The 18734-nt window shown below is 44.0% G+C and overlaps 1 protein-coding gene across 4 annotated transcripts in view; it reads left to right on the forward strand.

Annotated features, from left to right (window-relative positions):
• LOC137552128 (dynein axonemal assembly factor 5-like) overlaps nt 1-18734 on the forward strand; it is a 625885-nt gene that overhangs the window by 433213 nt on the left and 173938 nt on the right. For 2 of the 4 annotated variants that reach the window (XM_068271378.1, XM_068271377.1), the window contains exon 5: nt 10095-10169. In XM_068271378.1, the coding sequence (XP_068127479.1) occupies nt 10095-10159 (65 nt within the window). In that variant the 3' untranslated portion in view covers nt 10160-10169. Of the gene's footprint in view, nt 1-10094; nt 10647-18734 lie in introns of those variants that run through there. The other 2 variants (XM_068271376.1, XM_068271381.1) reach the window with 1 other exon arrangement.

Genomic DNA, 18734 nt, shown 5'->3' on the forward strand with positions numbered 1-18734 from the left:
AAAAAACAGGGTTCACCGGGCCTGGCGAGGGCTAAGTCTCTTAGCCCCCTCAATATACTCCAAATTCTTGTGATCTGTATAAACTGTAATAATGTGTTCTGCACCCTCTAACCAGTGTCGCCATTCCTCAAACGCCAATTTGATGGCCAGGAGCTCACGGTTGCCAATGTCATAGTTTTTCTCAGCGGGTGAAAATCTGCGAGAAAAATAGGCACATGGGTGCAACTTGCCTTGCAAGCCTGACTTCTGAGATAACACAGCTCCCACCCCCACCTCTGAGGCATCAACCTCCACAATGAAGGGGAAGGCGACATCAACATGCCTCAGTATCGGGGCAGAACAAAACAGTTTCTTTAGGTTCGAAAAGGCCGCATGAGCCTCTGGTGACCAATGATGAGTGTCAGCCCCTTTCCTGGTGAGACTGGTGAGAGGAGCGATGATGGTTGAGTACCCCTTAATGAACCTTCTGTAGTAATTGGCAAACCCCAGGAATCTCTGAAGTGCCTTCAGCCCCACAGGCTGAGGCCACTCCAGGACAGCCGAAACCTTCCCTGGGTCCATCGAGAGACCAGATGTGGAGATAATGTACCCCAAGAAGGCTACTGACTCTACCTCAAAGAGGCATTTCTCTAGTTTTGCATAAAGTTGATTCTGTCTTAACTTTTTTAAAACCCATCTGACATGCTGGCGATGTTCAAAGAGACTGGATGAAAAGATCAGTATATCGTCCAAGTAAACCAGAACAAACTTCCCCAACACTTCCCTGAACACCTCATTGATTAACTCCTGGAAGACGGCCGGCGAGTTGCACAACCCGAAGGGCATCACTAGGTACTCGTAATGCCCGTCGGGTGTGTTGAAGGCCGTCTTCCATTCGTCACCATCCCTGATACGGACTAGATTGTATGCACCCCTGAGATCTAGCTTGGAAAAAAATCTTGGCATTGGTCACCTGCGTGAACAAATCGTCAATCAAAGGCAATGGGTAGCGGTTTTTCACTGTGATCTTATTCAGCCCTCGGTAATCAATACAAGGACGGAGGCCTCCGTCTTTTTTCTTTACAAAGAAGAAACCTGCCCCTGCTGGTGAACGAGAGAGACGGATGAACCCTTTCGCCAAGTTTTTCCTGATGTATTCTTGCATGGCTAATTTCTCAGGTCCAGATAGATAATACAGATGACCCCTGGGCGGCATACAACAAGATCTCAGATCAATGGGACAATCGTAGGTACGATGGGGGGGAAGTTTGTCTGCTGACTTAGGACAGAAGACGTCCGCAAATTCTGTGTATTGTCTCGGTACACCTTCAACCTGAATATTGGTATTACCCATGGTTACTTTCACTAAACAATGATGATAACAATGGGCGACCAGCTCGTTAGCTGACCTGAAACCCAGTCTATCTGAGGTGAGTGAATTTGTAACCAGGGCATGCCAAGAATGATGGTAGAGGTTGCCATATGCAAAACCAGAAATTGCAGACTCTCCCTATGTAAGACCCCCACACTGAGTTGTAGACTAGGAGTACAGGATAACGGATTTCTACTCTGCATAGGAGAGTCATCTACAGCAGTGACCCGGATCGGTTGATCTAAGGGGAGCATGGGTATTCCCAATCTTTTAACAAAATCGTAGTCAATAAAGTTAGCCGCGGAACCGGAATCAATGAAAGATTCAGTGGAAACAGTCTCACCTTCCCATGTGACAGAACAGGGAAGTAACAGACGATTGTCATGTAGAGGTAAAGACTGCGCGCCTAGGGTATTACCTCTGACTACTCCTAGGCGGCAACGTTTCCCGACTTTCTGGGGCAATTCTGCACTCTATGACCCTCCTCTGCACAGTATAAACAGAGCTGTTCTGTTTTTCTGTGATTCCTTTCTGACCGCGTCAATTTGGACTGACCAATCTGCATTGGCTCAGGTGGCGATGAGGCAGGTGGAAGTGTGGCATAGGAGACATATCTGGTCCGGTCTTTACCACGGGTTTGTTTTTGATATCGTAACCGACGTTCAACCCGTACTGCCAAAGAGATTGCTTCCTCAATGGTTTTAGGTTCAGGGTATCCCAACATCAATCCTAAAACTGCGTCTGATAACCCTGATAGAAAACAATCTAGCAATGCAAAAGCCACCCACCTAGCCGACACCGACCATTTGCTGAACTCAGCTGCATAAACCTCGACTGGATCCTTGCCTTGACGCAAGGTCTTTAACTTCCGCTCAGCGGTAGAGGAAATGTCTGGATCATCGTAAATTATGGCCATGGACTTAAAAAACTCCTCAACTGACCTGAGTGCTTTATGCCCTGACTCTAAATTATACGCCCAGGTTTGAGCATCCCCTGAGAGTAAGGTCTTAATAAAGATAATTCTCTGTGCTTCTGTTCCTGACAGGTTAGGCCTTAGTTCAAAATACGACATTACACGATTCTTAAAATTCTGAAAGTCAGATCTGTGGCCAGAAAACTTTTCGGGTACGGACATTCTCAAATCCGTAACTGGAGGGGATCGCACTGTATTTACAGTCGTTTGAAGGACTTGTAGCGACCCAGATAAAGCAGAGATCTGGGCCTGCTGATCGTCCATCACTCTGATGAGATTTTCCACCGAAGTGGTGAGTGTGTCAAGACGACTGCTCAGTGTGTCCAAATTTTTTTGGTCTGGCGTTCTGTAACGATGGGTGTCAGCACGCAGAGAGAATCTGATCATTGGCGATCTGCAGTATCACCAAGAATACAGATATATACCTGATTATTGATGATCTGCAGAATCACCGATAATACAGATATATCGCTAACCTCTGGGCACCTGAAGCGTGTAAGTGTTTGGTGTAACAGTATGGATCGGACCACCGGGGTAGCAGGTGGTCCAATAAGTAGAAACAGACTCTACTGCAGTCAGGGACTCCAGGAGGGAGCAGACCTTGACTGGTATGCAGCAGTGCCCCCTCTGAGAAGCAGGGGACCCCTGCAGGAGGACTGAGCACCCAAGGGGTGGGTGAAAGTCAGACAGGTCAGGCAGGCCGAGTCGACAACACACAGACAGAAAAAAGTACAAAGACAGAAGGCTGATTCGGTATCCAAGGCAAGCAGGGTTTGACAATGGAAAATCAGAAGTGCAAGGTACCGAATCAGAGATCAGAAGAATAGTCAGGAAAGCAAAGTCATAACAGATATCAAACAATGCCTAGTCTGGGTGTGAGGTCCATGGTCTCTACACCCTGGAACTAGTCTGACATATAACAGAATGATCACACAAGTTCCCTAGTCTGGGTGTGAGGTCCGTGGTCTCTACACCCTGGAACTGGTCTAATGAATAGCACAGATGATGCACAGTATTCCAAGTCTGGGTGTGAGGTCCGTGGTCTCTACACCCTGGAACTAGTCTGAAGTATAACAGAATGATAACACAAGTTCCCTAGTCTGGGTGTGAGGTCCGTGGTCTCTACACCCCGGAACTAGTCTGAAGTATAACAGAATGATAACACAAGTTCCCTAGTCTGGGTGTGAGGTCCATGGTCTCTACACCCTGGAACTGGTATAATGAATAACACAGATGATACACAGTAAACTGGCTAAGTGTGGATTCCCAGGTCCTCCTGGTTCCACCACACTGAAGGATCTGACTAAGGTCTGAGTGCTAACACATAGGTATTCGCAACTCCAGACAACCAGCAACTGAACAGCAAGAGATATATATAGTGAAGCGCTCCTCAGCGCCGCCCAGCTCCCATCAACCAATCATCTGCTGAGCTGGGGTCAGCTGACCGTCCCGATCAGCTGACCCTTCTCCTATTGGCATAAAGAGCCTGTCTTGCGGCGTGCGCGCGCGCGCGTAGCTCTCCATCTGTGTGCACTACTAGGTCCAGATAACCCAGACGCATGTTGCTGTGAGGAAACCGCCGCTCTGTGCGCGGAAACCACCGCCTCAATGTCAGCACAAGCGGCGGCTTCTCCGCAATCCTTCACAGTTGCCCACATTTTTCCATCCCGCTGTATTTCCCTCCCACACTCCCACATAGTACCCAAAATTTTTTTATATATGTTACGGCCAGAACCCGAAGTCTGGCCACTTCGTTTTCTGGCCGGTCAGAACGTGAAGTGGCCGTGCCCCTGCGGCCAGTGTTAGAAATGAAATACTCCCAGCCGCATAAATGTCTTGCTGCAGCCAAAATGTTTAAATTAATTCCTCTGGCGGCACGGCAATGTGTCAGATGAAACCACCTCTTCAGCTCTGCCTCCTCCCCCTGCCCCTCTACTATGCAGCTGCGGCAGCCGGGGACAAGCTTGTCCCCCAGAGTCGTTCGTAGCAGCAGGGAAGCCTCCATATGAGAGGGGCAGGGGGAGGAGAGGAGGCAAAGCCAAAGAGGCGGCTTCATCCGACACATTGCCGTGCTGCCTGGGGAGTTAACTCACACCGGGATTTTAAAACATTTGGTCACAGCAAGACATTTATGCGGCCGGGAGTATTTCATTTCTAACACTGGCCGCCGGGGCACGGCCACTTCGCGTTTTGACCATCCAGAACCCGAAGTGGCCAGAGAAAAAAAATTACATTAAAAAATGGCCGAAAACTGAGACATAATTAATTTATTCAATCTTTCTCTTATTATTCCAATTAAAATGTGTTTAGAATAAAATAATTCTTACCATAATGTATCTCCCAAAGAAAGCCTAATTGGTGGTGAAAAAAACAAGATATAGATCATGTCGTTGTGATTAAGTTATTGGCGAAAGAAAGGGAGGAGTGCCGACAGGTGACAATTGCTCTGGTCCTAAAGGGGAAAAACTCCTCAATGGTGAAGTAGTTAAAGAACATGGTTGAGCATTTCAGATGAGATATTTATGCAGAATCAAAACAGAGCTGCACCAGAAATACATTACTCAAAATCGCAGTAGTAAATCACAAATCAAATGTATCATCACCAGCTTCAGGATATATTTCTAGCTATGAGGTCATTGAGCCATATTGTTTTTTAGATTTGTATTAATTGTCTTTGAGGCATAATACCTTTATCCCTTAAGTATCTATGGCACTTTTGCATGAGTATACATTAGCAAGCAGCATGGTTGTTGCATTTCCCATTACCTATGGAAGTGCATTGTTAGTACTTGTCAGCCACTTGACAGCATAATCCTAGAATCAGACGTCACTCTGTCTCCTATCTGAGACATCTTTGATAATCATTGCTCAGATGGAAAGTGTGAAGCCAGTTTACTGAAGTATTAAAAGCAACTTGTATTAATCCACTCTGCCAAAGCGTTAAATAATAGCCTTTACGGAGGATTTGCCAGTTCTTCTACAGGCAGCTGGATTCTGAACTGTTTACTTCACTGTCCTTCATTAAATCTCTTCAGTAAATACAATTGTCTGCTTCAGGCCATCAAAGCTTTCACTTTGGATTATGTTTTATGCTCTGCCCGTCTGTCAAGATAGCACATTAATTTATCTCAGAGTGGAAGCTACAATAAAGTTGATATTTGCATTGCTGTCAGAATGTCTTATCTTTAAGTGCTATAAAGTGCTATAAACAATGTTATGCCAAGGTAGTTTTTATCTGCCACCTCATGTTTCAGTTTTTTCTTGAAGTTTGCTTTAAGCGGAGAGTCCTTGTTGCATATTTCCATGTGCCCAGACTGAAGCAATTTCGACCTTATGTCTATGGATGTGCCAGATGTGGGGGGCGGGGAAGCAGCAGCTGCCTGGGGTCAGGAGGGGCTTGTTTTCTTCCCTCCATTACGAGGTCCCTCATTTGTGTCCCCCAGTAGCTCCAGTTCCTCCCCCGCATAACAGGGTAGTACAGCAGTGCTAATTAACAGTGTATTACCTTCTTCAATGTCTGATTCAGATCATCCTTCTGTGTGGTACACTCACCACTGCTCTCGCATTACCTGAAATGTCACATGACATAAGAAGACAAGAATAGAGCTGAGTAATAAGAGTGGCAGGTGCACTGAAGAGGAGGATGGCATGGGACTGACCCTGGAGAAGGTAATACACACCACTCCTCCCGCTCTCAGAGAGTCGAAGATCATTGGTAACAATGCACAGTTCTGCCTGCTGCAACATCACCCCTGCAGTTTGCCACCTCAATTGCATGATTCAGTCGGCTTCATCACAGAGCTGGTCCTAATGACATGCTCCCACATTTGTTTTCCCCCAGTAACTCCAGTTCCTCCTCTACATCACAGAGTAGTACAACAGTGCTAATTAGCATTGTATACCTTCTCTAATGTAGGGTCCAGATCATCCTTCTGTAAAGTATAGTAACCACTCTCACTCACCACTGCTCTCACATTACCTAAAATGTCACATGATATGAGAAGACCAGAATAGAGACGAATGAGAGTGCACTGAAGTGGAGGATAAAATGGGACTGACTCTAGAGAAGGTAATACACACCACTCCTCCACCTCCACCACCCTCTGCTGCGCTATTCTTCAATGTGGGGAAGGGCAGGAAAAATGATTAGAAAATCTGTCCACTCTCTATTGAAGTGGATGCAGTTATTCCAGCTAGCTACTTCCTGCTCACCCTCTTTGGGTCTTTCTAGAATGGGATAAATACAAGAACTCTACCAAGAATGTTTATTTATGAAACAGTCTGGCACCAGAATGCCCCAGAGATGGCAGATCATCCTGCCAAGGCTGCCATGATTGCATATTACTCGGGCAGCACGGTGGCGTAGTGGTTAGCTCTCTCGCCTTGCAGCGCTGGGTCCCTGGTTCGAATCCCAGCCAGGGCACTATCTGCAAAAGAGTTTGTATGTTCTCTCCGTGTCTGCGTGGGTTTCCTCCGGACACTCCGGTTTCCTCCCACATTCCAAAAACATACGGATAAGTTAATTGGCTCCCCCTAAATTGGCCCTAGACTACAGTACTTACACTATATAATATAGACATATGGCAATGATAGGGATTAGATTGTGAGCTCCTTTGAGGGACAGTTAGTGACAAGATAAATATATATATATATATATATATATATATATATATATATATATATATATACACTGTACAGCGCTGCGTAATATGTCGGCGCTATATAAATACTAAATAATAATAATAATAATAATAATTACTCTGTAATATCTTTGATAGCTTTACAGCGGCTGATAGCTGTCTAAAGAGAAACCGCTAAAAAGAGATTTGGAGAACATAAAGAAAAGATGGGTTGAGCTGGACATGCACGCTAGGACTCTTGCTGAATATTGCCGGAGCAGAAGAATTCCACGAGCAGTACGCTCTCAAGTATCACCAATGCTTTTTGGGAATGATCCTGAATTCTGTTCCATCTTTGAAAGGATATGGAATAAGGCTGCGTTTGATACGATGATCCTTACTATTGAAAGGATTCATCAGGAGCTTCCAGCTTTAGAAAGGAAAAGCCTAGATATCCTTACTCAACTTACCGCAATCTTACCAGCAGAAGAGATGCAAATATTTGTGGATCAGCTGTCCAAAAAAATGGCTACCCATACCAAAGCAATTGAGGAAACTAAACGTTCCAAATTCCAACGAGATGCCCAAGACTATATGGGGGGCTACGTGTACTCATGGCAAAAGATGGTACCCGCCAATTCCCTGAGGAGATTTGCTAAACCCAGGAAACCGAGAGGGAAGTTGCCTCGTCCACAAGGGGGCAACCCTGGTTCATCTGCATCAGATTTTTTATCCTCCCGGGAGAATTCCCCAGTGAGAAGAAGTGCAGTAGGAGGGGCGGCAGTAGGGCCAGAGCCAAACGCACGAAAAGAGCCAATAAAGAGTCAGATGGAGCTACGGAAGAGGAACGGATAGAACCATCCCGATTAGTGGTTAACATCTCTCAATATACTTTGACGCCTACAGAGGAAAGAGTACTCGATTATGGATTGAACTTTAGTCCTACCAACTTACCAATTTTTTTTGAGATTGATCAAGAACTATATCGTTTCTTCAGAACCATCAAGTTAAAGTACTTTTTTGGGACAGCACCTCATTTTAGTGGGGTACAGGGGGCAATGGATGAATCCATGCTTTCATTGAGAGATATGGGATTGAGGAACAAGAGTTCCTTTACTCCATCTGGGAATATGGTGATTGATGCCTTTTGTACATTAGTTATGGAAGATATCAAAACATTAGAGTCAGAACAGCAGAAGAAGAGGGTACAATTCAACCTCACCAGGGATGAACGTCAGGCACTGGAAAATCTTAGGAGTCGAACTGAACTTACAATTCGGCCTGCTGATAAAGGCGGAGCCGTAGTGGTATTAGACACCAACTACTTTGAAGAAGAGATCAGGGGACAATTAGCACAAGAGGAGATATATTGTAAGATAGAACAGGACCCCATAGGTCCCATACAAAAGAAAATTAAAAGCATTATTGAAAGAGCAAGGGCTAAAGGTTTTATTGATGAGGGTTTGGCAAAATTTCTCATTCAGGAAAATCCTATGACACCAAGATTCTATACCCTTCCCAAAATTCACAAGAACCCATGCCGGCCACCGGGGAGACCCATTGTGGCCGGCACGGGCTCAGTATTTGTTCCTATTGCACAGTTTTTGGATAAACTATTACAGCCCATGGTGATTAGACTAGATTCATATATAAGGGACACAGATATGTTCCTTCAGAAAGTTAGAGGCCTAGATATAGGGGATGAAGAGCTCCTTTTGGTGACATTGGACGTGGAGAGCCTCTACACCTCCATCCCGCATGATGGGGGTGTGGAGGCCATCGACTGGTTCTTAATGACGCAGTCAGATCTGTCCAATGAACAGCGTTCATTTGCACTTCAACTTCTTAATGTGGTCCTACGTTGTAACTATTTTTCTTTTCAGGGCGAGTTTTTCCTGCAGCTGCGGGGCACGGCGATGAGGTCGAATGTGGCCCCGTCCTATGCTAATCTATATATGGGATTATTTGAGGAGGCCTTTGTGTATACTAATTGTCTGTTCCAGCGACATGCTAAGTGCTGGTACAGATTTATAGATGATATTTTTTTGTGTATGGGCGGGGCCGCATTCGACCCTTGATCAATTCTTGACTACTCTGTCCCAATGCTGCAGGGAAATCAGATTGACGAGTCATGTGAGTGCTGAACAGGTGTCTTTTTTAGATACCATCATCACGAGAGAAGGCAATTCCTTAACTTCTGACTTATATGTTAAAAGCACTGACTGTAACTCATTGTTACACTATAACAGTTTTCATCCGTCCCATGTTAAAGATGCTATCCCAAAAGGCCAATTTGCAAGATTGGATAGGATAGTCTCCAACTCTGAGAATTTGAGTCAACGACAGAATGATATGACTATAAAATTTAAACAAAGAGGATATCCTATGAAAGCAGTTAGATCGGATGTGAGTACTAGGAGGAGATCGAATAAACAATTTCGACTCCCCTTTGTGTCGACTTACAACACATGTAGTTCAGAGATCAGTAAAAGTATTAGACGTCATTGGCACCTTCTTAGTAATGCCTTCCCTAATATCCCTGAATTTAGGTATCCCCCGCTCCAGTCATTTAAACGAGCACCCACTGTTAGGGACAAAGTATTCCATCGTAAACACATAAGTCCCACTTCCAATAGGAGAGTGGGGACTTATCCTTGTATGGGATGTCATATGTGTGGACATATTATTAAGGGGTCAGACTTCTATCATCCCACTAAAGGTACAAAGTACCAGATTAGGGACTTTTTTACCTGTGAGTCGAGTTTTGTGGTCTATTATTTAAAATGCCCATGTGGCCTAGGCTATGTGGGCATGACCACACAGAAAGTGAGAGACAGGATCTGCTTACATAAAAGTACTATACGAAATGGGGATAAAAAGCAAGCTGTCTCAGCACATTTTGTAGAGGAACATCACAGTGTATCCCAACTTAAGGTTCAGATAATTGATGGGGTCCCTAGCACATGGAGGGGTAAACTCAGCAGAACTAATGAACTACGCAGGAGAGAAGCTAGTTGGATTAAAAGGCTGGGTGTGATGGGCAATGGAGGATTGAATCGAGAATATGAATTAGGCTTTTGTATATAGTGTCAAATTGAGGAAATCTGTGTTGCATGTTTTAATGTATTTGTTGTATTCTCTTTTATTGCAGAGCTTTCCGTTTTTCTGCAGTGGCGGTTCCTGGTTGGAGATACCTTTTCCGTATATATTTGCTGAGGAGGATTTGGTGAGATACGATACAATGTTTATTATGTTGGGGGTGTTGCCATGGAAGCGCTGAGAGCAGCCGTGATTGTAGCCGTATGGCTACGTTTGTTTACATATGACGACATGTGGTGTCCGCCCAGTGGGTGGCATCCAGTAGCGTACTGTGTCCATTGCGCACTTGGTTAGCGCAGGACTCACGAACGGACCCCTCGCGGCGCTTGTCTGGTGACGTCACCCAGTGGAGTCACCTGATCCGGCCACAGCAAATGAGAAGCCAGGGGATGCGTCTGTGAGCGGTGGGTGCCGCAGCACCCCAGGCTTAGACTACGTAGTGGGTGTTTCCCTGGGAAGGAGTTGCAGTCTCCCATCAGGTCCGCATAGCTGTACAGGTAAACGGATTGGCTGCTTGTGATTTAAAATGATTGGGTGGGATTGAGGGTGACCATTATAAATATGATGTCACTTGATTCCTTACTTGTGGTTGAAACAGCTTGAAGAAAGGCTGGTGACCTGAAACAGCGGGCTGTCGCTGTATAGCCACAGATTTTAACTTGATGTTTCAATAAAAGAGCTTTTCCATTTTTGGACGTGCCAGCCTCCATCTCCTTGTGTATAGCTGTCTAAAGAGGTTCTGCACTGTGGCCTGGAGTCTAATAAATCATTCACAGGCCTGTACCATAATCTGGTGTCCATGTGATAGAGAATTAACACCACCTCATGTAAAGACAATTCCACGCTGCTAATGGTAGATCCATCAGTCAACAGCTGCTTCCTGAGTCTGGTTGCACAGCCACATGTCTCTTGCATCAGATGATGTATGGGCAGATCGACCAAGAGACAGATCTCTCTACAGATCTCTCTCTAATCAAATCTAATCGGATAGATTTGTTGGGCACCATGAACCACGGGCTGATTCCCGATTAATTTCATCATGAAATGTTTCGAGAATTAGCCTAATGATGCCGCCTCATTGCCTCACCGCCCCGTCACTGACCCCCTTAGTGTATGAACACTTTACCTGTTGATTTCCGCAGCTGGCTCCGTGCTCTGTCCTTTCTCCACATACATGGGTCCTATGTGGTTGTAGGCGTATATGTGGGCACATGTGTGACATCGCACATGCGCCCATGTGCAATATGTCAGTAACCACATCGGGTGCATTTATGTGGACAGAGCACAGAGGACAGAGCACGGAGCCTGTGGCAGACACCGACAGGTACAGTATTAATGCACAGGGGGACAGGGCAGGGAGTTTGGTCTTGTTCGTCATTTGTCCCAATATTGCACGCTGTTACCGCTGCACACTCAATCAAGCATGTCGGCCCAACATCTTGCAGCATGTCTGATCAATACATGCAACCAATTTTGACCTGAATTGGATGGTTGATCGGCTGGGAAGTCGCTGATGTATGGACAACTTAAGTAGCACAGGAAAGAGGTGGGCGAGGTCAAGTGATTTACTTTTGGCTGTGGACACAACTCCCACCCTTCTGGCAGCAGATACATATTTATTGCAAAACAGACGGCAAAGCACAAACCTTTTTTGCTGATTTAGGATAAGTTCACACTGAATTTGTTGCAATGCGCACAGCATCTACTGCATTGCAACGGACAATGAATTTGCAATGTGATTATGTTGTAATGATGTGTTCAAATCTGAACATTAGTGTGTGTCAGATTCTGTGTGTTTACCAGATGGCACAGGCATTTACAGTTGATGAAACACACTTTTATGTACTTTATGCTTAAAGAGGAACTTCAGCCTAAACAAACATACTGTCATTAACCTATTTTGGTTCCTGGACGTAGTTTCTACGTCCAGGAACCATGCGCGCTACCGCGCGCCCCCGCGGCCGATCGTGCGCGTGCACGCGCACTCCCGGCCGCGGATTCGGTAGCCAAGGAATCAATGTATCGGGCTACGGAGCCCGATCATTGATTCCTCTCCCCCGCTGAAAAAGCGACAGCTTCTCTCGGAAGCTGCGCCTTTTCTGGCCGTTCCCTCTGCGATGAGTCACTCTAAGCGCGTGCTACGCTTAGAGTGACGTCATGTAAACAAACTCATGGCCGCCATCTTGTGGCCAAAAAGTAATACTACACCTGAAAAAAAAAAAAACAGAATTAACACACATTTACATTATATATCTATTGTTTACCTCCAACCCTCCCAAAAGTACCCTAATAAAATTTTTAGTATAAAAAAAACCATTACAATAATAAAAAAAAACATGTAAATATTTACCTAAGGGTCTAAAATTTTTAAATATCAATGTAAAGATGAAATATTTCTATATTTTTTTTATTTTAAACTTGTAAATAGTGATAGATGCAAAATGGAAAAAATGCACCTTTATTTCCAAATAAAATATTGTCGCCATACATTGTGATAGGGACATAATTTTAACGGTGTAATAACCGGGACATATGGGCATATACAATACGTGAGTTTTAATTATGGAGGCATGTATTATTTTAAAACTATAATGGCTGAAAACTGAGAAATAATGAATTTTTCCATTTTTTTCTTATTCTTCCTGTTAAAATGCATTTACAGTAAAGTGGCTCTTAGCAAAATGTACCCCCCAAAGAAAGCCTAATTGGTGGCGGAAAAAACAAGATATAGAGCAGTGCATTGTGATAAGTAGTAATAAAGTTATAGGCTAATGAATGGGAAGTGAAAATTTCTCACGTGAAAACGACGGAACCTGAATGGGTTAAAGAGACACTGAAGCGAAAAAAAATATATGATATAATGAATTGGTTGTGTACTATGAATAATTACTAGAAGATTAGCAGCAAAGAAAATATTCTCATATTTTTATTTTCAGGTATGTAGTGTTTTTTCTAACATTGCATCACTCTATAATATGTGCAGATTACACAACACTCAGCATTCAAAATGATTCTTTCAGAGCAGTCTGTGAAGTAATGACCTCTCTAGCAGAGGAAAAATAAATAGTCCAGGAACAGTTGGGATAATAAAAGTCAGATAACAGCCCTCTCCACGACTAACTTAGTCGGAGAGCTTAATGGCTTGTTTGCATAGAGATAACAACTGGAGTTTCTCAACTCTTCCTGTACTGGAAACAATTAGACTGATGTTAAACGGCTGCGCATCCCTGACCCAATACTGTACAATTGAATGGTTAATCGCTGTGGCGCACACCGCCCCCCCTGGACTAAAATGTACGCCCGCATCCAAACAATGCAATACTGGTCTATGGAGAAATTTTAGCTTCCATCATAGTTTTGCATGCAAAAATATAGATATACTGGACATCTGCACCAACGTTGAGGTAAATCTCCAGAGCAGATGTCCTAACACTAAACTGACCTAAGTTAAAAGCAAATGTCTTTACCCTGGCAGCAGCTACGCTAAAATGTGTAACTTACATTCAATACAGACAGCAGAGAACAAAGCAAGCGCTCACCAATATGGGCCGCATCTGAATGACTTACCACCTCATATGCACCGCTTAAATAGCTCAAATACACACTCAGCAATCAGACAGATGCAAAACATATGCAAAACTAAACTAAATACTTACCATGCAAAACAGGATAGCACAATTGGTGCTGCTAGCCTGGTAGTTACAGAACTGTGGATACAAAATATAGGTAAAAGGCTGCGCATCCCTGACCCAATACTGTACAATTGAATGGTTAATCGCTGTGGCGCACACCGCTCCCCCTGGACTAAAATGTACGCCCGCATCCAAACAATGCAATACTGGTCTATGGAGAAATTTTAGCTTCCATCATAGTTTTGCATGCAAAAATATAGATATACTGGACATCTGCACCAACGTTGAGGTAAATCTCCAGAGCAGATGTCCTAACACTAAACTGACCTAAGTTAAAAGCAAATGTCTTTACCCTGGCAGCAGCTACGCTAAAATGTGTAACTTACATTCAATACAGACAGCAGAAAACAAATATTGGTGAGCGCTTGCTTTGTTTTCTGCTGTCTGTATTGAATGTAAGTTACACATTTTAGCGTAGCTGCTGCCAGGGTAAAGACATTTGCTTTTAACTTAGGTCAGTTTAGTGTTAGGACATCTGCTCTGGAGATTTACCTCAACGTTGGTGCAGATGTCCAGTATATCTATATTTTTGCATGCAAAACTATGATGGAAGCTAAAATTTCTCCATAGACCAGTATTGCATTGTTTGGATGCGGGCGTACATTTTAGTCCAGGGGGGGCGGTGTACGCCACAGCGATTAACCATTCAATTGTACAGTATTGGGTCAGGGATGCGCAGCCTTTTACCTATATTTTGTATCCACAGTTCTGTAACTACCAGGCTAGCAGCACCCATTGTGCTATCCTGTTTTGCATGGTAAGTATTTAGTTTAGTTTTGCATATGTTTTGCATCTGTCTGATTGCTGAGTGTGTATTTGAGCTATTTAAGCGGTGCATATGAGGTGGTGAGTCATGCAGATGCGGCCCATATTGGTGAGCGCTTGCTTTGTTTTCTGCAATTAGACTGATGTATCTGATCTTAACCCTCCTGGCGGTTTGCTAAAAAATCGCCAGGGGGCAGCAAATCTTTTTTAAAAAAATTGTATTTGTTTTTTCATGTAGCGAGACAAAGTCTCGCTACATGATAGCCGCTGCTCAGCGGCATCCCCCCAGCCCCTCCGATCGCCTCCGGCGATCGGCGATCGGGAGATCCCGTTCAAAGAACGGGATCTCCTGGAGGGCTTCCCCCGTCGCCATGGCGACGGGGCGGGATGACGTCACTGACGTCATCGACGTCGTGACGTCAAAGGGGATTCCGATCCACCCCATAGAGCTGCCTGGCACTGATTGGCGAGGCAGCGCACGGGGTCTAGGGGGGGTGTGGCTGCGGCGCGACGGATAGCGGCGGATCGGCGGGTAGCGGCGGCGATCGGGCACTGCACGCAACTAGCAAAGTGCTAGCTGCGTGCAGCAAAAAAAAAATTATGCAAATCGGCCCAGCAGGGCCTGAGCGGTGCCTTCCGGCGGCATAGCCCGAGCTCAGCTCGGGCTTACCGCCAGGAAGGTTAAAATGTTTTTTTCCTTAGCTGTACTACACATACAAATCATAATATCATCATTTTTTTTCGCTTTAGTGTCTCTTTAAAGAGACTCCGTAACAAAAATTGCATCCTGTTTTTTATCATCCTACAAGTTCCAAAAGCTATTCTAATGTGTTCTGGCTTACTGCAGCACTTTGTACTATCACAGTCTTTGTAATAAATCAATGTATCTTTCCCTTGTCAGACTTGTCAGCCTGTGTCTGGAAGGCTGCCAAGTTCTTCAGTGTTCTGCTATGTACTCCCCCCTCAGGGGGGAAAGAAACACACAAATGATCTCTTGAGATTCAAAAGGAAGGCTGTATACAGCCTGCTTGTGTATGGATGTATTTTCTATGTGTGGACATACTGTACATCAACCTACTTCCTGTTTTGGTGGCCATTTTGTTTGTTTATAAACAAACTTTTTAAAACTGTTTTAACCACTTTTAATGCGGCGGGGAGTGGCGAAATTGTGACAGAGGGGAATAGGAGATGTCCCCTAACGCACTGGTATGTTTACTTTTGTGCAATTTTAACAATACAGATTCTCTTTAAGTTACATTAGTTATGTTAATTAAAATAGATAGGTAATATAATCTCTTACCCACACTGTTTTAAAAGAACCGGCAAATGTTTGATTTCATGATGGCAGACATCTTTTTGGTTGAAAGGAGGTGGCAGGGAGCATGAGACACAGTTCCAACTGTCCTGTGTCCTGAGTACCTCTCCCAGTTGCTAGGCAACGTGAATAACAACATAGGAAATCCCATCATGCTCTGCACAGCATCAGAGAAAAAAAGCCCGGTTTTTTTTTCTTTGATGGGTGGAGCTTAGCTAAAAATGCAGCTAAAAATGATGCTTTGGTAAGAAAAACAAAGTTCTGATGCTGTGAAACTGTTAAAGAAACACCAAGCCTTTTCAGTTCTGCTGAGTAGAATTTTAGTCCGGAGGTTCACTTTAAGGGCCATTTACTGTATGCCAGCATGTGTCATGTGATAGTGATGCAGGTACAGCTGTGATGCAAGATGCATTCCACATTCATCTAACCTGAGATTTAGAGGGTGGGGGGGCTGGTCCTGTACATAATGCAAAGTGGCAGCAAAGCAAAGCAGTATACATAACCTACTTCCAGCGGCATGATACATTAAGTTGCCTAGTAATGTCTGTCCTACAAATAATGATACGGACATTGAGGAGACAGCATGAATGAAGCATCCGGTTCGATTTTCAAATATATTCCTCAGTATTCTATTTTCAGGATCCCCCTTCACTACCTCTTCAGTTGCAGCCAGCCAATAACCATGCAGCTTCAGTCCCACGTCATGTGATGTGGTCAGAATGTGGTCAATGCCGCTATGCATTGATTATGTACAGGAGCTGCCCCCAGCTGCTGCCCCTCCCCATGATGGCAGAGGTCATGGGGGTTATTGTTATGCCCCTGAAATGGATAATCCACTTAGGTTGCAGTCAGAGCACCTGAGCTGCATGCTTGTTCATGGTCTATAATTAAATGTATTAGTAGAAGCAGAGGATCAGTAGGACAGTCAGGAAATGCACATTGTTTAAAATAAATAAATGTCATACCCCTCTCAGTTCAGGTGTGCTTTAAATAGGCATGTGCTTTAAATAGAGGTCTGGACATCAACACAGCCAGTCAAAGCCTCTATTCTGCTCAGCCCCATCCTTCTCCATAAGCATGAGCATGTGTTTATATGTGCATAGCCTTGTGTCAGGACATCTATGTAGGGCTTCCTTGTCATTAAGTTGCCTAGTTATTTCTGTCCTACAAATAATGATACGGACATTGAGGAGACAGCATGAGCGTAGCATCCGGTAAACACGTGATCATCTTTTCTCTTCTTTCTTTCTTTTCTTTTTTTAAATATAATCCTCATTATTCTATTTTCAGACATGTTTTCATAGCTATGTCTGTCCTCTATAGTAGACTGTCAGCAGCTACGTCTACTGCAATCACCTGATCTCCAGAACATTGAAAATCACTTGTGACGTGAGAAAAGATGTTTCTGCCCAGTGCTGTCAGGTTAACCTCTTTGCACTCCATAAAATATTCAGGAGCAACAAAGCAATACAAGCAATTACTCGTTGTGCTCCAGCAACACTGCAATCTTGATCAGGAAACAAGTAAAATGAGAACAGACAGGAGTGTGTGAGCCTTTATTGGAAAACAAATGTAACCCTGAAGGCCCTTGTTGAGCATTTTAATATTAAAGCACGTTGTATTCACCTTTACATGCCCTGGTATTGACATGTTTTCTCCACATTAACAGCTGCTTACAAGATTTCAATCATTTACATTGTGCTGATTTATTGTGCGGTTCTTCCAGGGCCTCCCTGCACCATTAGGTTTGTAAGTTCTTATCTGCCTACTCCTTATTAAATCCTCCTCTGCTTCGGTTACAATACCTTGATTTAAAAGTGTTATCACGGTGAGATTTAAGGTGGAAAAAAAATCAGTGTGTAGAGGTTACACTTCATAGAAACAGTAATCAACCTTTGAAACCACCCAAGGACTTTTCATTTCAGGAGTGACACCTACCTTCAATTTATTAAACCCTAATTAGGGTTTGTCTGCTCTCGTTTAGCAGCCCCGATGGATTTTCCTTTGTGAGATATACTTGAAAGTAATGAGAACAGAAGTGCTATTTGCGATTCATGTTTTACATTTGTTTGCTGCAATTATAGTGCAGACTCAGAGCAGTAGTTGATTTACAGATGGATTAGCAAATGTAATAGTTCTGAATTACTTACAGTACAAGTATACTTTGGAAAAAAAATACACACACCGTGTATGAAGAAAGACACGTCTCTTTGTCACAGGAACCTGTAAGGGACAATATCTGCTGTATATGTACAGTGTATGCAGTGGGATGCGAAAGTTTGGGCAACCTTGTTAATCGTCATGATTTTTCTGTAAAAATCGTTGGTTGTTACGATAAAAAATGTCAGTTAAATATATCATATAGGAGACACACACAGTGATATTTGAGAAGTGAAATGAAGTGTATTGGATTTACAGAAAGTGTGCAATAATTGTTTAACCAAAATTAGGCAGGTGCATACATTTGGGCACTGTTGTCATTTTATTGATTTCAAAACCTTTAGAACTAATTATTGGAACTCAAATTGGCTTGGTAAGCTCAGTGACCCCTGACCTACATACAAAGGTGAATCCAATTATGAGAAATAGTATTTAAGGGGGTCAATTGTAAGTTTCCCTCCTCTTTAAACCTCCCTGGCGGTAAGCCCGAGCTACGTTCAGGCTAGCCGCCGCAGGGGATCACATGGCCCCAGGAGGATTTTTTAAAATAAGAGTTGCTCTATATGCTTCAGCTATCACTTTGCTAGCTAATTATGTCCCCCAAGTCCCTCCGGTCCCCACCGATCGCCTCCGATTGCCGCCGTAATACGTACCCCCCCCCCCCTAGGGATCCCATGATGGCGCAGCCTCCCAATCAGCTCCAGGCTTCGCTATGGGGAGGATCGGGACTGCGCATGACGTCATGACGTCGATGACTGCG

The sequence above is a fragment of the Hyperolius riggenbachi genome, chromosome 1 (assembly GCF_040937935.1).
Source record: "Hyperolius riggenbachi isolate aHypRig1 chromosome 1, aHypRig1.pri, whole genome shotgun sequence".
Lineage (NCBI taxonomy): Eukaryota > Metazoa > Chordata > Amphibia > Anura > Hyperoliidae > Hyperolius > Hyperolius riggenbachi.